The sequence below is a fragment of the Coenobita brevimanus genome, chromosome 93 (genome assembly GCF_032717465.1).
Source record: "Coenobita brevimanus isolate Jiangsu-jjx chromosome 93, ASM3271746v2, whole genome shotgun sequence".
NCBI lineage: Eukaryota > Metazoa > Arthropoda > Malacostraca > Decapoda > Coenobitidae > Coenobita > Coenobita brevimanus.
Window position 1 is genome coordinate 41,249,627 of NC_137046.1, and position 23,950 is coordinate 41,273,576.

The 23,950-nt window shown below is 38.9% G+C and overlaps 1 protein-coding gene across 8 annotated transcripts in view; it reads left to right on the plus strand.

The window, feature by feature from the left end:
* The window catches only part of LOC145412514 (uncharacterized), a 194,042-nt gene that overhangs the window by 116,330 nt on the left and 53,762 nt on the right, over nt 1-23,950 (plus strand). For all 8 annotated transcript variants that reach the window (XM_080282401.1, XM_080282402.1, XM_080282405.1 and 5 more), the window contains exons 12-13: nt 16,897-17,007; nt 20,746-20,835. In XM_080282401.1, coding sequence (XP_080138527.1) covers nt 16,897-17,007; nt 20,746-20,835 — 201 coding nt within the window. The remainder of the gene's footprint in view (nt 1-16,896; nt 17,008-20,745; nt 20,836-23,950) is intronic.

Genomic DNA, 23,950 nt, shown 5'->3' on the forward strand with positions numbered 1-23,950 from the left:
GAAACTTGCTCAGAATGATGTATTGAGACTATATTGGTCTTTCAACGAGAGTGAACAGGTGAAAAGAGTATTGCCCACATGCATTTTCATAGATCATGAATATTCCTAACAACTGCACACCCCATGTGAATACAGGAATCTAAGTTTGGATGATCAGTGGCAGATTCAGGATTTAGGGAAGGAGGGGGCTGTTTGTCAGTGTAAGGGGCGCCGAGCACCCAAGGCACGATGCAATAAGCTAGGGGGTCTGGGGTGAGCAGTAGCTCCCTCAGCGGGGTCCAGGGCAGAGCCCCAGCCACAAAACGCTTTTTAACATTGCACAAGCATTTCGAAAGCATTTTGGGGCAAGTTGTGGTACTTTTATGGTGGTTAATATTTAAAACCTGTAACCAGTAATTCATGTTAGATGGAAACCTGTTGCAGATCTCTACTGATTGAAATTGGGATGTGTTATAGATTCAAACAATTCTCTTCCAATTGATCAAAATTAAAATATATATAGGTTGAAACCATTCGCTACCTATTGATCAAAACTGAAATATAGATAATTCAAACTATTCTTTACCAGTTGATCAGCTCTTAGGGGCGCCATTCATAACTGAAGGGGGGGGGCAGCCCCCCCCCCCCAGATCTGTCACTGTGGATGATGCGCTGTATTCTAGGCATAGAACACTTGGCTCAGTAAATTTGCAGACATTTTACCACAGGAGCACTTTTCACATAATATGCTGTTATTCACTATTAAGCAGTCAGGATGTGTAATGAAGGGCCAGGGTGGTGCATCTCGCACCAGCACAGATTGCTACATATCACAGTTTCTTGAACTTCTAGACTTAAACATCTATTATGCCTTCATGCATCCAGTCACAACATAAGATCCATTTTGGTAATTTGTTGCAGCCTTGAATGTAATTTTTTATTACCTTTGAATATACAGTAATATCATCCTGGAACACAACCCTCACTTTAACCCCATACCCCCGGGGATGGCTGGACCACGCTATGCCCCTCCCGTGGGGCAGCGTACGAAAAATTAGCTGCTTCCAGGTCAGCAGAAATATCACTTTGCCACTTTTTTTTAAGTATGAGAATAGGTCATAAGGGACATTTCGGTGGGTAATGAACAGGGAAAATCAGCGGCCAAGTGCACGTGGGGTGTTGCCAGGTGATAAATTAGCTACTTCATGGCCAATGGCAGTATCAATTAGCCTTTTCCCTTTTTTTTATTTTTTATTTTTTAGTATGAGATTAGGGCATAGGGCACATTTCAGTGGAAAAAGTGAATGAAAAAAACTGATGTTGCATTGTGCGGCCAGGCTGTAGCTAGACGGGGGAGGGGGTAAGGGAGGGGAGGTGGGGAGGTGAGGCAAATACAGAAAAATGGCTAAATTGGTAACACTGGATGTGAGTACTAGTGGTATTAGCAGTGCTGCCTATAGCTACACGCTGGCAGTACTGGTAGATGATACAAGACTGCACTTGGAAGCCCAGGTGATTTTAAAAATCTCTGTATCACAGAAGTGACACCCTGCGGTATGGTACTAATGTAACGAGCGTCACGATAGTGATGACCCGCGGTAAGGGGTTAAACAGTTTTCACATAGTGCAGTTATTTTTAGGAATGGAATATATTGATGTTGTGATGAGGAGAGATAGACTGAGATGATTTGGACATGTTAAGAGGATGAAAAGTGACAGTTCGGTGCAGAGGGTGAGAAGTGTGAACATTGAGGGTAGGGCTGTGTGAGGCAGACCAAAAAAAGGACCTGGGACGAGGTCATAGGGTGTTACCTTGGGGGTAGGAGACTGAATATGGAGGCTGCCAGAGATTCAGCAGCATGGAGAGTCACCATTAGATGACTAAGGTCGAGTCGTGCAAGTATATTGGAGCCTTTATAAACTACTGTACATGAATAGACAAATAAACAAATATCTATAGTAATAAGTGTGGAATTAAAGTATAAGGTAGGGCAATTGATACAGTGTAGAAATCTCCCTTCCAGATGTCACCCAATGATATCCAGTTACTTCAGTGTACAAAGCTGATAAAAAGGAAGACTTTAACAATTATAGACCTATATGAGTTCTACCTGTAATAAGTAAGCTCTTTGAGAGAGCTGTATGTTTGAGACTTGTCCCTTACCTTCATGGTAATATTTGTATGAATCCTCAGTCGCATGGTTTTCTTCAGAATAAATCAACAGAAATGGCTTTAGTAATTTTTATTAATATAATCAGTGAATCAATGGAAAGAAAAGAACATGTTGTTGATTTTTCTTTTATAGATTTTGCCAAAGCTTTTGAGTTGCTAGATCATGATATACTACTTGATAAATTGAAATATAATGGTGTAGTAGGTATTCCCCTTAAATTGATTTCTTCCTACTTAAGTAACAGGAAACAATATGTTGTTTATAACCATGAATGTTCCAGTTGCTTATCTCAGCAGGAGTTCCTCAAGGGTCAATCTTGGTCCCTTTGCCATTTTTAGTTTATATTAAGGATCTTGTCAGTGTTAGTGACAAATTATAATATGTATGCAGATGATACAAATATTTTAATGTCTTATGAAAATGTACACAGCATGTTTAGTATATTAAATAATGAGCTTTTAAAATTAAATAATTGGACTATTGCAAATAAATTAGTACTCTTATGAAAATGTACACATCATGTTTAGTACAGTATATTAAATAATGAACTTTTAAAATTAAATAATTGGACTATTGCAAATAAATTAGTACTCAACATATCCAAGACTCACTACATGCACTTTGATAGAACGACTAAAGTTGAAACCTTACAACAGTTAGTAATTGAAGGTCGTAATATAAGCAAACAATTAAAGACTAAATTTTGGGGTGTCATTATTTACTATAAATTAAAATGAAAGGAACATATGCTGAGGGTAAACAATCATATTGCCAAAACATGTGGTATGTTGTATAAAACATTTGAAATGCTTACCTCTCCTGGATGAGTTTGAGTGTGTAGGAAACGGAATCTAAAGGTGAATGTAGGGAAGAGTAAAGTGATGGTCTTTGAGAGAGGTGAAGTCAGTGAATGTACAGCGAGGTTGGATGGTGAGGTATTGGAAAATGTGAGTACGTTTAAGTACTTGGGTAGTGTGATGAGTAAGGATGGAGGTTTGGAGGGTGAAGTGCTTGAAAGGGTACAGCAGGGAAGAAAGGTTGCTGGTTCTTTGAAAGCAGTGATAAGAAACAGGGAAGTGAGCATGGAAGTGAAAAAGTTACTACATGACAGTATTGTGATACCAACTCTAACGTACGGAAGTGAAGCTTGGACGTTGTTGGAAGGACACAAGTCAAGAGTGAGAGCCATGGAAATGAGTTATCTAAGAGGAGCCTGTGGAGTCACATGGAGAGACAGGCTGACGAATGAGGATATAAAGGAGCGTTGTGGTGTTGATGTGGATGTGATAGGAAGCATTATGAGGAACACACTGAGGTGGTTTGGCCATGTGGAGAGGATGGAGGGTGAAAGACTGACGAAGAGAGTGTATGTGAGTGAGGTGGAGGGGGAAAGAGGGAGGGGGAGGCCGAGGATGAGATGGAGAGATGGGGTGGAGAGATATATGAGAGAGGGGGGTGTGAGTTGGGAGCAGGGGAGTGAAATGGCGGGGGACAGGGCGACTTGGAGGCGATTTGTTTGTGGCCACCCCAAACGGGATTGAGGCGTCTGGCAATAGATAGATAGATAGACCTCTCCTGCACTTCGAAGTGTGTACCACTCCTTAGTATATCCATATCTTATATATGATATTGTTGTATGGGGCAGTGCAAGTCAAGCTTGTAAAAACCCTTTGGTTTTAATGCAGAAATGGATAGTAAGTATTTCTTATTTTAAAAAATGTGATTCAACTAATAATGCATTTAACGTGCTGAATACTTTAAACATTAATCGAATATATAAATATTTTAGCATACTTTTTACATTTGAGACTCTAAATGGATTGAAGTGTTGTAGCAGTATGTTCCAATATGTAAGTCACAGTCATGATACAAGAGGCCGTGAAATAAATCTTATTATCCCAGAAGTTACAACACTTAACAGCAAACGTCATATATACTGTGCAGAACCAGATACGTGGAACTGCATACCTTATCACTGTAAAATTAATAATAATCTAGCTTCTTTAAACAGGCAGTTAAACATAAAGTTATGAGTGGATTCTTAAACATTAATTAAGAAATATGTTGTAGATAAGTTTGTTTCATAAATTTAAAATTTTGTATTGTCAGAGACAGATGAACCAAGTTATTTTTAAAAGCTTATTAGGTTTGTAAAAGTGCCATTGGCTCTACAAACCTGGTTCTATGTATTTGCAGTCTCACCAAAGAGTATCCAAACACCTGGGCACGATGGATGTAAAAATGAACAGAACTTACTGTGTTATCATGGAATGGTTGGCATGCCTGGTTGTGGAATGACCCACACTGAAGTCATTGCACTGATACACGGTTCACTGATGTATGATGTAGTAACAACTGCTGACAGATGTACACATCAGGAGAGCTGTTTTCAGATTTTTCGATCATATATTTCAAAATGCATGGTGCATACAGCGTTCGGATACTTTATGGTGAGACTATACAATATATATATATATATATATATATATGTTATTCTGGCAAATAAAAAATTGACTTTGAATTGACATCATGCATCAGGAAGGAAGATATTCAGACAGTTGCCATAGTAGGTGCTGTGTCATACACTTGCAGTGTCAGGGAATTAACTGAAGTAACTATTTAATGAATAATTTTGGTCTAAAAATAGAGAAAGGAAACTTAAGCATATGCTCAGTGTGGTAGGCTGAGAAGTTTAAACAAGGTTTTGCAGAGTTGGGCTTCTCCGTGACAAAGTTTTATTTAAAGTATTTTATTCATGCGGCTTGCCAGATAGCTTTATTTAATTTAGGGAAGACATCAGTAATGTAAGGGATTACTGAAGCCAAACCCCTCTTGTTTAGTATATTTTCCTCTACATCCATGCATATATCCATCAATCCTTTAATGTCCCATGAGTGAAGGGGTTTATGGCTAGGCTATTAAGCCTTGGGGTAAATAATATCGTGTGGAGGTTGCGCATAAAAGTTCTTCATTTTTAATGAAGGGGTTAAGGATGCACCAGTTTCCATTCATCAGGAAATGAGTGGAAGATGATGATAAGAGGGGATAGATGAAATATTTTAATCAGTTAAAATGATATATAGTAGCAGACTTGGATAAGCAAGGGTAGCGTTGGTGATAGTTATTAAATTTTTCACCCAGCTAAGCTCTTGAATGAAGACAGAAGACTGAACTTCTCATTCATTTGTACTGACATCAGTAGTGTGGATCTTTGACTCTTCAGTAATTATGCAGCCTTACCTGGCCTTGTTGCCATTGTCCTGTGACAAACCTTAACATACTGAGTCAGTTAAAATGCACCACCTATTGGTAACAAATTTATAAATCATGTGCAAATGCCAATTTTGAATATTGATTTCCTTTGTTGTGATCATGGTATATAATTCCTGTGAAGAGATTCGCTATGTTCACCATTCATTGACTCGAGAGGTAAGGAGAATAAATGCAGCCCTTTTCCTGACTTTTTGTTGGTGAAATGGAGCTTGTGGATGTGTTTGCATCTGTGACCAAGCTTAAATCATCGCTAACAAGCCACATTTTTTCATTCAGGTCGCCAAACCTTAGTAATGCTGGAAAGTGACACAACTCAGTGTTAAGTAGTCCTTAGAATGGGTTGTCATCATTCAGTGATTGTCAAGCTTGGCCAAAGACTGTCTTCAGCCAGAATAGGCTCAACCATTAACAGACTGTCTTTGTAGAGTACAGTCTGTGCAACAGCATGACATCACTGTCATCACATGCAATTACTGCATCTTTGGAAGAGCATAGGAGATTGACATGCACAACATTTGAGACCCCAGCTTTGCATTTGCTGTCCAGTATGTGTATAATTACTTCTTACCAGGTTGCAAATGTGTTTGCACCCCATACAGATTACGAGTGAGCGAGTGAACGTAGAGATGTTTACGTGTATGTAAGAGATGGGTGGCCAACACAGCCCAACTGCGATGGTTTTCAGAGGCTGATATCTTTTCTACTATGTGAGATAGAGAAGAGATTCTTTCAGCAGGTAGTAGATACATTCGATAAATTTTGTTTTGAGCTGCTGTATATATTTACAAATGAGACCAAAGAAACATCTTGGAATCCCAGCTTTCCAAGGATATGTACCGAGGGCATCAGTTGACACGCTCCACAATGAAACTAATTTAAAGCACTATGAAAGCAACATGTGTGAGGTATGAGTTGTTTTTCACAAGTGTTGATTGTGCACGTGAAAAAGTACTGTAACTATTTTAGCTCAGTCATTCTTCTGTTATTGTTCAACTACCTCACCAGAAATATTTGAAGTTTACACCAAGAGCATGGTGGTAGGCGTATGTACAAACGCTCGCTCACTCATCGCTCGCTCACAAAGCGCACTTTACTGGTTGATACATAGTGTGGAAGCTTGTAAGGGGGTTATTTCACATTTGGGTTGAGGATTGTCTGTATATTGAATTTCCATTACTGACATTCTGGTCTTCATAAGTTGATATTAGTAAATGGATGAACTGCATGTTGATGTATCATATTTTATATAAAATTAGCTGCAGTTAACCCTTTGGTGCATTTTTTTTACTCTCAGTATTGTAATCATTCATACTTGGCCAGCATGGGAAAAATTCTGGATATTAGCTCCACCTTTGAGGAGAAGGTCTGGTCTTCCAGTGACCAACATATGGACAGACGCAGACAAAGAAACTGGTGCTTTATTCCCTTTTGATTTCTGCATGCAAAGTTGTTCATTGCTTTCCTTTCTCATACAGCTTTTGGCTTGTATTTTACCTCTCACCGGTGAAGAATTTTTTGCATTTTTGTCACCAGTGTACTAGACCATAGAAATTAAATGGATGAATCAGAATGGGAAGCTGTGGGGAATCCCTGTTAACTATACTCGGTTCCACGGAGTCTGACACACTGATTTTGCCAGCCGAGGACAGGTGGATTTGTTAACACTGCGCCTGCACTCAGGCGGTGATTGGTCAATTTCCGTTGTGTTTGAGCGTGCACCAAATTGACTTTGTATTCCAACCAAGGCCCTCATGTATTTGTAAGAAACCGGATTATACAGATACAAAGTAAAGCAGTTATATCTTTAATGATAAATATGTGCTTTTTAAATTACTAAGAGATAAACCTGAACGACAATGATAACAAAAGCTAAGTAAAGTCGCGACTGGATGCATACGAACAACAGTCAGCGACTGTGGCAGGAATTCAGATGTTCATGTGGTTCCGAGGTTCTGTGAAGGCTCGAATGTTTTTCCTACCACTACACATTGTCAAAGTACAGTCTACACCATGCCCTTCATTACCTCATCTGCTAATACACAACCTGACCCTTGATACACTTACCTTATCTTGTAATAATTATGATTTGCATGAGCACACACACATACACACACACACACACACACACACACACACACACACACACACTGGGGTCAATAAATCCTATTCTCTATATATATATATAGTGTACATACACATTTTCATTACCTTCATAGGTAACAGTAGCTTTAAAAATCTGCATTTGTTTTTATTCCCAGTCAGATTCAGTGAAACTGTTTCTTACATGAAAAAATTTGGTGTTTGATTTTCCCTAATATATTCTTATCATAAGAGACAGACGTACAGACAGACAGACGGACACCGTATCCCTGGTCGCCATGCACCCTCTCCTCAAGCATGTATCTCTGTCCCCTCGACGGAGAGCTGGGAAGGTAATGGATTACATCATTATAGAATGAACCGAATTTTTGTTAATGGTGGAAGAAAGGAAAGTAAGATAAAAGCAGACCCCATGAGAAAATAATACAGTAATCACTGTAATATCCGGACGCCCAATATCCGAACATCCCCACTTTCCGGACATAAGAATGTTTCATACTGTACTTTTTTCCATACTATACTTACCTCATTTCACTCTTTAATGTCCTTTATTGGTGTGAATAGGGTGTTAGGAGCTAGGCATGTGCAGTAGGAAGGTGTTTTTCTGAGTTAGGCTAGGTTAGGGTCCATAAGTACCAGTCCAGGAGCCAGTCACCAGAATGTTTATTATTGTATGAACCTACTTCTAAACCCTCATTTTGTTTCTTTTGCATTTATTTCAGTCATTTATGTGCCTTATTGGTGTGATTTGGGTCTTAAATAGGTGCTATGCATGTCCAGAGGGAGTTGTATAGGTGTTTCTCTGAGTTAGGGTCCATAAGTACAAGTCCATAAGCTGGGGCCCAATATCCGGACAGAACCAATATCCGGACCTATGGCTCTGTTACGTCGGATATTGGAGTGATTACTGTAGTTGAACTCTGCTGCTGTAATAAAACCGCATGCAGTGTGAAACATAATGAAATGAATTTTTAAAAATCAGTCGCTGACTGTTGTCCATATACTTTACTGAGCTGTTGTTATCATTGCCGTTCAGGTTTATCTCTACTATTTTAAAAGGCACATATTTATCGTTAAAGATATAATTGCTTTAATTTGTATCTGTATAATCCGGTTTCTTACAAATACATGAGGGCCTTGGTTGGAATACAGAGTCAATTTGGTGCACGTTCTAACACAACGGAAATCGACCAATCACCTCCTGAGTGCATCACGCAGTGTTACCAAATCCGCCTGTCCTCGGCTGGCAAAATCAGTGCATCAGACTCCGTGGAACCGAGTATAGGTTGAAATTATTTCATGATAGTAAAGTACACTAGAGTAAAAGGGATGTGATTCAAAGAGAGAATGCAGGGATGGATAGATTGGTTTCCAGTTTCGCTTGAAGTTGACCTCAAACACCCCATGCACATTTTCTCTTGGCAGAGATTTGTGCATGGGAATTCTTTATACCGGCAAACCCCGGTTTAACGATGCAATTGGTTAAGTAAAAACCCATCTCTAGGCTGGGTATCGTAGCTTGGGATAGATTTAACACGTAAAGTATAGGGATGTGTTTTTGACCTTAGGTTTCCTCCCCATCCAAATCCTAAACCCACCCAAATGAGTTCAAAAATAAATTTAAAGTCAGTTTAAATGGCCTAACAGCTGGAAAAGAAGCTAACCTAAGCTTAAAACCAGTGCCTGTCTCTCTTGTACTCAGTCAAGGTCACTGGAGAATGTGATCTCTGACTCTTATTCAAACTCGCTAGAAAAGCAGCAGCAGCATTGTATACAATCCCACCATCAGACAGTCCTGGGACAATTAGGTAAACATCTGTTATGCATAACAGTAATAATGATAATAATGAATGAATGACACAGATTCGACCAAGGTGTGAATTGTTGATGGAGAATCGTTGATGTTTTGACGGGAATTCCCCTGATGGGAATGTGATCGATGATACGATTGGGATAGACTTTTCAATGGCCTGTTCTTTTGTCATTTTAGTTACTGTTCTGGTTTCTGAGCTCCTTTATTTTTGTCTCTTTTATTTTCCAACATTTATATAGAAATTCCTTTATTTTCAAAGCTTTTTTCCTTGAACAGTCTGAATGTAAACACATGATTTGTCAATGTCACAGTTTTCATCAATGCATGAAGTATGTACTCTTTAAGGCTTTCATACCGTAATTACAGTATTAGCATTTATTTGAAATTATTTTTATGTGTTCCATGATAGGTTAGATGTTCAGTGGTCAGACACGAAATATTCTTTGATGAGTCGCCTAGTTGTCCACACTGTTTTGTACCGTGTGTGATGGGCAAGAATTCATACCCCAAATGACATTGTTCTCTCCATCTATGCCTAAAACACATTAATCTAAGTCTGATAACAGTTTATAAGTCAACCTAAACACAAAATTTAAGTCTAAAATATCAAAATCGGTAAAAAAAAAAAAAAAAAAAAAAAAAAAAAAATGCAAAACCGGGGGTAGACCTGCGATAGGCTTCGTAGGGTGGTATTTCTACCCTCATCACTATCCCGGGGTATCACATCTAGGGGTATCGTAAATCAGGGTTTGCCTGTAGTTTTCATTGATCTCTTGTCTTGCCTACCCATCCCCCCCCCCCTTTTTTTTTAATGCTGTATTTTGGCAGGTAGTAATGGTCAGCTGATTTTAATCCCCATAACCAAAGGGTTAAGGTTTTTATAATACTCTGACAGATACCATCCATACGTCCATCCAATCTTGTACTGCCTCTGAAATCAGAAGTGTTCTGGCATGATGCTAGGTGGGAAATGAAAGGTAAAGATGACTATACTCAGTTTCACGGAGTCTGACGCACCGATTTTGCCAGCCGAGGACAGGTAGATTTGGTAACACTGCGCGTTACACTCGGTCGGTGATTGGTCGATTTCCGTTGTTTGAACGTCCACCAAATTGACTTTGTATTCCAACCAAGGCCCTCATTGATTTGTAAGATACTAGAATATACAGATACAGATTAAAGCAATGATATCTTTAATGATAAATATGTGCCTTTTAAATTACTAGAGATAAACCTGAATGACAGTATTAACAAACACTAAGTAAAGTCGAGAATGGACGCATACAGACAACAGTCAGCGACTGATTTATTTGTTTGAATTCATTTCAGTATGTTTGATTTCGTTCACACTGCATGCGGTTTCATTATAGCATCATAGTTCAACTATTATTTTCCCATGGGGTTTGCTTTTATCTTACTTTCTTTTCTTCCACCATTAACAAAAATTCGGTACATTCTACAATGATGTAATCCATTACCTTCCCGGCTCTCTGTCGAGGGGACAGAGATACATACTTGAGGAGAGGGTGCATGGTGACAAGGGATAGGATGTTTCTTATGATACGAAAATGTTAGGGAAAATCAAACACCAAACTTATTCATGTAAGAAATAATTTTACTGAATCTGACTGGGAATACAAACAAATGCAGATTTTTAAAGCTACTGTTACCTATGAAGCAATGAAAATGTATATGTACACTATATATATTCAGCATAGCATGTATTGACCCAAGTGTGTGTGTGTGTGTGTGTGTGTGTGTGTGTGTGTGTGTGTGTGTGCTCACACAGAGCATAATTATTAGAAGATAAGCTAAGCGTATGTAGGGTCAGGTTGTATATTAGCAGATGAGGTAATGAAGGGCATGGTGTAGACTGTAGTCTTAGACGCTGTAGTAGTGGTAGGAAAAACATTTGAGCCTTCACAGGACCTCGAAACCACCTCGCTATGAACGTCTGAATTCCCGCCGCAGTCGCTAACTTTGTTCGTTTGTGTCCAGTCACAACTTTACTTAGTGTTTGTTATCATTGTCATTCAGGTTTATCTCTAGTAATTTAAAAGTCACATATTTATCGTGAAAGATACGATTGCTTTAATTTGTATCTGTATATTCTGGTATCTTACAAATCAGTGAAGATCTTGGTTCGAATACGAAGTCAATTGGAGCACGTTCAAACACAACGGAAATCGACCAATCGTCACCCAAGTGCAACGTGCAGTGTTACCAAATCCGCCTGGCCTTGGCTGGCAAAATCAGTGCTTCAGACTCCGTGAAACCGAGTATAGTCATTTGCCTGAGTGGTGTTATATAAATAATGTCAGACATTGTTATTCAGCTCAGGAGAGTCCTGAGGTTGAATGGGTTAGAAATTGTCTATTAATCATTTCAGCCCAGGGATTTTTATTGCATTTTATTTTGGCTAACAACATACTATATTACTTAGGTTGAGGGGTCAGTCTCTTAGCTCTGATAGTTTCTTCATGCATTATTCAGCCTTTCGTATATTTATCCTTGAAACATTCTTTTCATATCTCAGTCACACATATTCACTTAAACTTTCTCACACTGCTCTCCATCTGAGTATAAGTGGATAGAGTAAGGGGATGAAGGTTAGAACAACTGTGGAAGAGAAGGAAGCAGGGTAAAGGATAGAAGGGGGCTAGACTAGGAAGGGAGTTGAGGAGAGAGGAGAGGAGAGCAAATAGAAGGGGAGGGGAGATAAGGGGAAGGGATCATAGTAAAAATTGGTGAAATGAGATAGAATGAAACAAAGAGAGGAGGAAGAGTGAGGAGAGGGAAAATGAGAGGAGTTAGGCTTACAGGAGGGATATGAAAAGAATGTGAATGAGGTGGGTATACTGTAGACGGGGGTGGTTAAGGTTGAGAGGAGTAGTGAGTAACGTGATATGGTGAGAATGTTTTGAGGCAGAGAGAGGAGGAAGCAGTCAAGCAGGAAAGAGAGAGAGAGAATTACTGAAATACTTTAGTGGGTAAAAGGGAAAAAGTAATCTAGAGAAAAGAAAGAACTGATGAGTTAAAGTGGTGGAATTTGCACAGGGAGACAGAAAATTGAAGAGAAAGGGTGAGAGGATGAGGGAGAGGAGGAGGGAGGGGAAGCTGGGAAGAGAGGAATATAGTTGGGTAGAAAAAGAGGAGAATGGAAAGTGTAAGGGGAAAATCTGAAAGGAAAGCTTGTGATTGGAAAAAAAAGTAGTTGCAGAGGAGATTACTAGCATGAAAGTAAAGGGGAAGTTTGGTAGGGAAGTATAACTTGTTTGAGATCTGAGGTGAGTACGTGTTAAAGTGAGAAAAAGAGAGGAGGGAAGGACCAGGTGGGGGGGGGGGATGGATTAATATGAAGAGAAGAGAGAAGGCTGACTGACTGATGCAGTGCCCAAGATACTGGTAAAAGGAAGATTAATAAGGAAGTACAGTTTGACTGGGGGAGAGATCCGAGGTGAGTGAAAGAGAGCGCGAGAAAGAGAGCAGGGAGGGGGAGAGGGGGAGATTGAAGGGGAGAAGAGAGGAGGGGAGGTTGGCTGGTTGGTGCAGTGCTGGGTTGTATTGATCTGTCTATTGATCCCTAGAGGCTTGGGGAGGAGGCAGTGCGTCCAACTCAGTCCTGGAGCAAGCCTCACTCCCTGCACGCACAGTTCTCCTCTCTCCTTTAGTTCCAGTTTCATTTGTTACAACCACAGTACTAGGACCTTGTTACATGACTGTGCTACGTGTAGGAGACTAAGGAGTATTGGTTTTCTCTTTGCTTATCAAAAATGGCGAAGAAAAAGAACCGTGGAAAGAAGGCTGGTGGTGGTGGTGGTGGTGGTGGTGTTGGTGGTGGTGGTGGTGGTGGTGGTGTTGGTGTTGGTGTTGGTACTGGGAAGGCTGGGAATGTGACAGGCCAGGAGAGTCAGGGAACACCCACTGAGGATAAGAGTGATGCCATGGATGTCAATATGGTGGTAAAAGGCACTATTAACCCAGCCAATCATGTGAATAACTCGCAAGCTTCTCATTGCCCTGCTGTAACTTCTGAAGACCATGTTGGCAAGAAAAACTGTAACAGTCAAGCAACAGCTGTTAAAGTAGGAACATAGAGAATATTTTTTAAAGTACAGTATTGAATTCCTGTTCTCCCCCTGTGAAATCTTCATTACTGTTAAGATACTGGCTTTGTGAATAACCACTTACGTAATTATGACTTCATTTTTGTTTTGAGAGAGAGAATTCTAATTTTCAAGTAATTTACTAATGAGGCAATGGTTCGTTGCAATTAGTACCATATTGGGGTAAATTTGTGTTGTGTTAATTTTATTTGTTGCATGTTATGCTGATTATTTTCATCTGTTTAACATTAATTTTTTAAAGATTTAAAGACTGTCCAAGTTTCCTTTGTGGCCAATTATGAATATGATTCTTATCCTCTTATTTTTTTTCTCATTACTGTCATACAATTTTATTTAGCATAAAGAATTTTCAGACTGCCAGAGTTAGATACAGCTAACTCTTTTTCTGGTGTGGGATTAAACTAAAGCCATATAAATTTGTATGGCAGAAGCATGAATAAGCTAAAATTGAATGAATAAATAAAGCATTGTGAAGGGCTTGAAATGTTAAATGTACAGAAATGCATCATACTACTAATCAAACGTTACTGTATTGGAATGATATAATGTTAAAGTAGTTATTATAAACTTAAGAGGTGAATAGTTTTGCTTGTTAAATTATGAAGATACAAAAGGCAAGTCCATATTATACATTACATTGGTAATTATAAATAATTAGTGACATCAACATCCTGACATTGTTTGCTTTAAGATGTCAATTATTGTCATAAGTTAGTATGAAAATGTAGTGGCTAGTGACTGATAATAGATGAAGCAATTTAGTTTATCACATTTGCAATATTGTTCATGGTGAGAATTTTGCAATGCTAATGGAAATGGAAAAAGAGAAACTAAGGTATCTAGAGAAGAGAGAGAGAAAGACGGGAGGGGGGGGTGAGTGTGCATGTGTGTATGCACATGCATGTCAGTCTCTGCTTTGTGTGTGTGTGTGTGTGTGTGTGTGTGAATGCATACGTGCATGCATGTGTGTGTGTGACTGAATAGGAAGATGTTGATCATAGATGTTGTTGAACTTAATGAATAATTTCGTGACCCAAGGCATAGCAGTTTCCCATGCTGTAACAGTGGTTACAAAAAGAGGCTTAGATACAGTGCACACAATTGCCATGTCATGATATAGCTTGAGTGAGGAACGTTAAGGCAGTAAGTAAGCTATCACCTGATTAGTTTGAATAATTTTAAAGCCAAAATATTCTTCACACCGAAGAGATATGATGATGTAGGATTCAAAAGCAAAGATTTCATGTACTAATAAATCAGAAGCTATTGATACTGTATTTATTTTGTTCATTATGATTACTGTATTTCTTTAAACCCTCAGTATCATACTATGTTAACCACTTTACCTGAATGACCTTTTCTCTTACAACCACCAAATTACTTAGTTATTATTATTATTATCAAGTGGGGTTGGTGGAGGATTAGTGCCCCTCCCTGTAAAACAATTAACTCTAAGCCCTTGGCCACCCCGTTCGAGATACATGGCGTCTGGCAATGAATGAATGATTATTATTATTATTATTATTATTATTACTTATTATTATTATTATTAATTATTATTGTTTTTATTATTATTATTACCATTATTATTGATGAATGAATATCTGTTTTTATTACATTATTATTGTTATTATTATTATTATTATTATTGTATTATTATTATTATTATTATATTATATTGATGAATGAATGAAATGTTATCTCTTGTCATTATCATCATCATCATCATCATCATTCGGACTTCCTTTCCCATCCTAGGGCAAGGTGAGGAGTAGCAATGTCCAGACAGCCTAAATTTGCCCAATCCAGTGGGCCATGCTTTCATTCACTCATCATTCAAGCCCCCGGAATCCTGGCTGTATCGGATATGCCAAAAACTTTCACCACATTCTGTAGCTTCACATAATCGTATCCGATAGGGTCAATCCAGACGCCGCCGTGTTAAAAGGGGTGCCAAAATCTCTGATCATGCACTTCTCCTTACAACATTCATCCAGCCTGCTCGATCTCCTGTCAGTTCCCTAGCCTCACCGACTTCCAAACCTCTCTTCCTCACACGTTCATCCACCAAATCTCTCCGCCTTCTCCTTGGCCTACCTCGCCTCCTTCCGCCTTCGAATTTGCTCAGATATACCTTTTTCACCACTCAATTGTTATCCATTCTCTCCACATGACCATACCATCTCGGTACACTCTCTTCGATTCTGGTGCCCACTGAATTCCTCACTCCATATCTTTTACGAATCACATTATTTTGTATCCTATCCACCCTCTGTACTCCACATACATTCCTCAGCAGTCCCATCTCTTACTGCTGTTACTCTTGACTTTTCATTTTCATGTCACACCATAGTCTCACGTCCATATGTTAAAGTTGGCACTAACACTCCTTCATGTAAGTCTTGTGCAGCTTCAACACTCAAGCCTCTGTTTCTTATCAAGGCCTTCATTGCACCAGCTACATTTCTTCCTTGTGTCACTCTATTTTCCACATCTTTTGCACATTTTCCTCTCTTTTCTATCACTGTACCCAGGTATTTGAATTCTCTCACCAATTCCAGTCTCTCTCCATTCACTGTTACATCGCACTGGGAGTCACCTTCTCTCTCAGTAACCATCACTTTACTGTTTTCTATGTTTACTCTCAAGGCAAAATGCTTACATGACATCAGTAAAACTCTGCACTAGCCTACCAAGTTCCTGTCCGGTACTTGCAAGCAGTACTGCATCAACATACAACAAATTTGAGATATTTATCGTGTTTCATTACCAACGCCATCCCTCTCTCCATTACTCATGCTTTTACATCTCTCATCATTCCATCCATATATATATTGAACAACCCTGGGGACATCACACAACCTTGTCGCACGCCCACACCGATTGTGAACCATTCACTTAGATGCCCATTATTATTATTATTATTATTATTATTATTATTATTATTATTATACACAAGAACTGCCTCCATGTTGAAAGAGGTATTAAAGGCTGTATCCAGCCTTCTATGGTGATTGTTTCATAAACAGAATAAAATCATCTGGAGATAGCAAGAATATTGTATTGAATCAGTTGAAATCCCATGCTAACAAAGCCTTTATTACAGGAAAATGTGTTTCTGAAAAATTAATCAGTTTTGCATTGTTTAAGCAAAATTTCATAATCAAAGTGGGTATGGAGTATTTCAGTACTGTGGCAAAGTGCATGCTGATTTGATATCTAGTTCAGGACTGAAAGCTATCATAAGTAAACAGTACTTTTTGCCAAAGATACATTTTGAATGATAGTGGTGTCATCCGTATTGTGCAGTACATGTCATGTATTTGATTGCTACTGTACTAGCTATATTGCTTTTTTTTTTTTTTTTTTTTTTTTTTTTTTTTTTAGTACTGTAGTGTCATGCTGAAGGTAGTTTTTTTTGTGATTGCAGGACCAGGGAGCTTTCCTGAGTGAGTTTGAAAGTAAAGCTTTGCAAGTTGCCACTCAGACCAGCCAACAGCCAGAGCCCCAGGTGGTAGAGAAGATGGTTGAAGTGGTGAAGGTTAGTACCCTTATCTCCACATTATAATGTCGGTATGAGTCAGTTGTCACAACTGTTTGCTGCAACAGTATTTATTACTGGCATTTATTGCAGTTGTCTGTGTACTGTCATATATTATGGCACCCTTCATGAGAAATTTAGTTCCACTCATTACTAACTGGTGAACTGTTGGCTTGATAGTGTACACAGGACAGAGTTCTTAAGCAGAAGTTCCATTCAACACTGCCTTAAATCAGTATCAGAATTATAAAATCTAATCCTGAACCCACCTTTGCTTGTAGTATTGCACCAGCCTGCATGCTATACCACAGATTACATGTGTTGACTAATTTCATGCTTGCTTCTGAAAACATGAACATCCTTTATCAGCAGCTGTAAAAAGACTCATAGAAACTTTTGCCACATTGCCCAATGCCTGCAGCCCATTTACAGTAGATCCCCGCTGTAATGGACTAATTGGGGAAAGCCAGGTCCGCTATTTTAGATATCCATTATGTCCAAGCGTACCCCCCTGGGGTGGGATTTCAAGCTTATCTTTGAAAGTAAGAATACAGTAGCATATTCCAGTACTGTGAATATAAATTTGAAAAGTGTAGGAGTGATGTAATATAAGGTGAGGTATGCGAGTAACAAAAACAGAGGTCTGCTGTATTTTCCCCTTTGCCGAGTCCTGGGAATTAGTATTTTCAGGTGTTTTGTTTTTACCCTTCAGTCATATTAGCAGTGGAAGCATGGTCACATACCTTTATGTTTTGATTGGGAAATAACCAATACTAGTTTTATTTAAATATCCATTACAGATGAGTTGGTAATAATTTTGGAATTTAATTATGCCTGTGTTGAAGAATACCAGTAACTAAGGAGTGGCAGAAGAAATGACATTAGATCATGTCTATTATTAATGTAGGCAAATTTGGATAATGAAACCTTTATCTAATATTTTGTGTGCCTCTGAAGATGGATTGATGACTTAAGAAGTACAGAGATAGCCCAATTATCCTGGCTATATGGTGTGAAGGGGTGCCCGAGTAGTCCAAAATCATGATTACCGGTAATCTGGCGGAAACAAAACACAAGTACTCTCGGGTTGATTTAGGTACTGGTGAATGTCCACTTTAAGCACCAGAAAGGCCTTAGCAATTCAGTTCATTTCCTCCATTGTTTCTGTACATTTCTGGCTGTTTTTAGTATGGTAAATTACCCTTTCATGCTGAAAATTTCCTTCAAGTCATTATCATCATGTTACTTAAGCCGTACCTACAATTGTTTCCAGGCAGTGAAAGAAACAACGCATACTCAGACGTGAATTTCATTTCCCAGTTTCCCAACTGGAGGTTAGGTTAGGTTGGGTTAAGTTTGGTTAAATTATTAGGTACAGTTATAAGCTAGGTTAGGTCAGGTTTAGTTTAACACTTCGGTTAAGACAGTCCCTTTTGCCAACATGCTGACAAATCAAGCAAGAGTTGTCACAGCAGAATAGTTAAGAACAACTGAGAAATAGATTTAACAAAAAAAGATTATTTACCAACCCAAAAATAATCAGAAAAATATAAGACTATCAGGAAGAACTGATTTGGTAAGGTGTTCCTACTGCTTAAAGTAAAGCATATGTTTATCCCTTTCAGTGGCTGTGGATTCAGAAATTTCCGTGCTCCCATGGTTGGCCTCGGGACCATTTTTTCACTGTTCTAAAATCAGTTTCTTTTTCTTACAGATGTGAAAAGACTTGTCTCACGCACGTGGCAGTGTATTTTTTTTTTCTTTCTTTCTTTAGGTTCCTAAACCCATCCTGCGATTTGCTGTGATTCGTGGAAGAATAATAAAGTTATAGCGTATGTTACATCAACATGGAAACACACGGGCAACAATGTCTGAGATGACATGACTGCCTGACTGCTTAATATGGTAGAGTAGGGTTGTGTAAGCATACCAGTGACCTTTGTTCCCTTTCCATGATCATTTGCAGTTTTTTATAGCTCTCCCTAATTCAGTGTCACTGACACCGGGACAGTAAAGCATTGTTCCAGACCGGCAGCTAAGAAGGAGTTAATGGAATACACTACTGTTTGTATCAAGACTCTCTCTCTTTCACACATACACACAAGAACAAACAAAAGAATGAGCAGTAAATATGCTTATGTTTAAGCAAAAGAAATAATTGTATGCTCAGTCGGTCCGAAATGTGTTGGGGAGCGTGAAATCAAACAAAGAATGTGGAACTGAATGCTAACTTTCGAGAACACATGGGATGAAGGAATAATATTTTTTTTTCTGATTAACAAGCATTTTCATACCATTTCATCCCCTGAAATTGTGAAACCCATAAATTTTTGTCAAAGCACACATCCTAAAGACCTTACCAATTCAATTCATATTCCTCTAGTTTGTTTCCTGTAATTTTTATACTGTTGTAAGGGTGGTAAATTGCCTTGTCTTTCTGAATGATTTCCCCCTTTGTCATCATCACGCTGTACCTACGATTGTTTCCAGCATAGTGAAGGAAACTTACTTAGTGTACTCAAAGGTGGATTTCGTTTCCCAATTTCCCAACTGGAGCCAAGGTTAGATAAGGTTGTTAGTTTAAATTATTAAGTAGTTAAGCTAGGTTAGGTTAGGTTTAGTTGAACACTTAGGCTAGGACAGTCCCTTCCGCCATTATACGCATAGGAATCAAACATGTTGTCACAGTGGAACAGCTAAAAACAGTGGGGAAACAGATTTAACAAGAAATGTTTATTTACCACCCCAGAAATACTCAGAAAAATGTAACATAATCAGGAAGAAGAACTGATTTGGTTAGGTGCTTCTACTGCCTAAGTGAAATGTATGTTTAGCAAATGAGCAAAGAAGAGCATCTCGCTGGTGATGGCTTCCCTTCCTCATCAGTTGCTTTACCAAACTCCACCCCACCACCCTTGTGATAGAGTTGAGAGCAGGAGGCACAGGTGGGGGGTAGACTCACGTTCGTTTACCTGTGGCGCACTTGCTAGCAACCGGATGCTTGCTGTTTAAACTGAAGCTGTCATACGGATAATTTTATGTACTGTTTTACCATACCACTAAACTATTTGTTTACGGCCCAGATGTACCAAAACCAGGAACCTGGATAATCGAGCTTTCACTGTATTACCCATAACTAATCGTTTTTGCCATGATAGATGGATTGATATAGCCTATAGAGAGAGAATAACTCCTAGGCTCTGAGAATGGGATCCATCTCATTCGATCCTACTTCAGTGTTATGGTGAAACGTTGCAATTACTCCATGAGGAAAAGGATTATTTAAAAAACTAGGATTGCCTTGAAGTTAGTCTCCTCTACAGATAACAAGAAAGTAGTAGCTAGTTATTACCATAGCAGTGAGTAAAATTCAAGTGATTTTTGTCTCATTTGGCAAGGTGTAGCATCACAAATAAACACATATTACAAGAGAGTTAATGTATTGCCCATGTGGTAGCTGGAGCAGACAGTTACCCATGGGTGGTGTGGGGAAGGAATGTATGGGTAATTGATGATTGGACTACCAGATGTCATGTCCATATGTGACAAACCCTTATGCCATATGATGGAATGCTCTTTTGCTGTATCATATACTGGGAGCTAAACCTTAGCCGATCTACGATATTATGTATGTATAGATTGGTTGATAGTGAGATACAAGCATTTAAAATTCATTACTCCACTGTAATTGGATTTATAAAATGAGTGGATAAAACATCAAATCTGTTATGTCTGCAGGTTGTAGAGAAGGAGGTAAAGGTTGAGGATCCAGCACTAAAGTCTCGGGTGGAGGAACTGTCTAAGGAGAATGCTCAGCTCAGGAGTAAGGTAAGGTGTAGCTAATATGGATTGGGATGTATAGTTTTTATTTTTTTATTTTTATTTTTTTTTGTATCCGACACTGAGCTGGTCAGTTGTGCCTGTATGATATAACTATACTATATTGCAACTTATTAAAAATAAAGGTTATTAGTCTTTTTTTGTTAGTATTAAAAGCTTAATGATGCCTGTTCTCATGTGCTGTCTTTGCCCCCCACACAGGGCCCTTTACCCCCCCCCCCTCTCTCTCTCTCTTTCTCTCAATGTCTTTCATTTAGCTTCCCCTTTCTTTCATTTCCCTTTAATCAGTTTAACCCATTCTCTGATCTCCTGGTATTATTCACAGTTGGCAGTTCTTCCCCCTTCTAGGTCTTCTTCTGTACTATAATATGCAGTCTCTTCCCACTTCTTTCCATTACCATTATAATTTATGTTCTCTGTTTCCACTGGGAATTTAGCCTCTATTAACTTGTGGTCGTGTACATCTCTCTTCTGTTTGTCCTCATCCATTTTCATTCCCTGTAAACCAACTGTAGATTTTTTCTTTTTTTTCTTTTAACTAATAAAAGGTCCACAGCACTTTCCTGTACTCCCTACTCCAAGTATAAACTCCATTACATTTCTTATCGCCATTTATTTGTCAAGTATTTCCTTTTGTTTACTGCTTTTACTCTGCACAACTTGCCATGTTTAGGTACTAACCTTCCTCTCCATTTTCTCTTCTTTGTCTCAATTCAAGGTATGCCTCCTTTTCATTGTCTTTTTCCTCCTTTGTCACATCCCTGTTTATTCCAGTTTCCTTTTTCCAGGATCCCCCTTCTTTTTATGTAGATTTTTGCATTTTCAGAACCATCCACCTTTCATTTTCTTCATCCATCTCCACCAACAGAGGTCTGTCCCTTTGACCATCCCCTGTATTGCCCCAGTCTTCTAACTTTAACTATCCTGTACTCCTGGTTTTCAAACCTGGGGAGTTCTCAGAAAAATCAAAACATTTCATCATATCTTCATTTATCCTGTCATCTACATTCTCGCCGTTTGATTTCTTTATCCTAGACAAACCACATTGTTTCTCCTTTCTTCTTGTCTTTATCTTCCAGGATCATATTACATTAACCTTGCCTATCAGTTGCAGTACTTGAGCGTTGTGCATGTGAGTTTTGCATACTCCTTCCATAGCACACTTAGCTAACTCACCAGACCCAACATTTGGACCATCTGACACTCACTTATGCTACATACCTTTGTAACAGTACACTCTTACAGGATAACTGTGCTCTTAATTGACTACTCCCAGATTTGTAAGCATTTCACTCTGATGATGGTTAGTATCTTCACATCTAATTACATATATGTGTGATTAACACTTCTGTCAATCTTGCACAGACCACCAACATTCATCAAATTTTACGCTACCTAGCCACAGTCGCTAACAGATGTCCTCCAGCCAGTACAAGGGATAAAACACTACTGCGTACAAATGAGGAACAGGGGCAAATAAACGAACAACACAAAGCAGTAAAGATTCAGAATGGTGTTACTCAATATGAAACGTACTTTGTCTGTCTCCATTAGAACCACAGACTGCTTAAAAACAACCTATCAGTTGCTGCTAACAAATATACCACTCAAGACAGTGCACAGGAAAACACTGGTGTGTACCACAAATGAACTTGTGTAGAACAATTAAACAACTAGAAGGTTGTGAAGCTTGGAGAGAACTAGCCAGAGGGAATGTGTGGTGTTGAGTGGGAGGGTGTTTTGGCCATTACTCACTGACCCCATTTGTCTCATTAATAGGGTGGTGTGTCATCAGCATCTTTGGCTGCAGTGAGTGTTATCATGCTGTACTTTCCTGCTACCCTGCCATTATTACTCTCGTCTGAATGTAATATACTTTAAATGTCCATTTACATGTTTCATCGCATACTATAGCTAATAAGTGTTAAATGACACCATTTTATACCCACTGATTGCAGAAAAAATTATTGTTTGTTGAGGGAGGTGTGTGACAAGATTCACCACCCCCTCTGTTAATTTTATAACCGCTGATTATGTTCATTTTACTAGCCGATGGAGGTGTGTGGCAAGATCTGCCACCTTTTGTTGTTTAAGTACTCTGTAACTTTCACAGTAATAAATACAGTATTATCAATCAGTCTAATTTCGTACCTTCAATCCTAGCCACACTCGATTCGCGTTTTGCTCATTGTCTGTGGAAATCCGATACCGTAGTGAACTGTATATAGCACTGTCTACCCAAACTCGACATTATATATTATAAGAGAGCCACCTGGGAGGCCTTCACAACTGAAACAGACATCATCTCGAAACATTAAACAGTTCACCCATCACAAACATCAACACTGCTGTGCACACTTTCAATACAGTTATACAAAATGCAGACAAAAGACACATCCCTGGAGGCAACAGAAAGAGAGACAACCCCAACTTCACACCAGAAATTCAAGGCCTCATCAGTCAACGGGACACACTACGACACTCCCCAACACCCCATACACAAGACACCGTACAACAAAAACAAGAACTCAACACTAAAATAAACAGTAAAATATCAGAAAAGCAAACACTAAACTGGAATAATTATCTCCAAACACTTGATGACAAAACAAACACCAGCAGACTCTACAAAACACTAAACAGCATCACACACACCAACAGCAACACTACATAATCACATGCAGCTATCACAACAACAGACACCATACCTTCAAACAAACAACAAACAAACTCTCTCATCAATCACTTTTCACATGTCAGCCATCTAAACCTCTGTCACGACGACCGACGTAAGAGACAGTTCCTACAGACCCAGATTACGTGCCTTTCACTTACAAGTAGACGAAGCACATCATCTGGCTTTTTTTTTTTTTTTTTTTTTTTAAGGAAGAAGGAACCAAAGGCCACAAGCCCACAATAACTATTCCTTCCAAAAGAAAAACAAAATACAAGAGAGCCAAATTCAAGATCCGATCATTTCGAGATGCCCGGACACACTGCATTTGAAAGACTGGAGATCATAGGAAGCAGGAAATACAGACAGAGGGAGACAGTTCCAGAATTGACCTGTTGCATAAATGAAGGACTGGGAGTAATGGTTAAC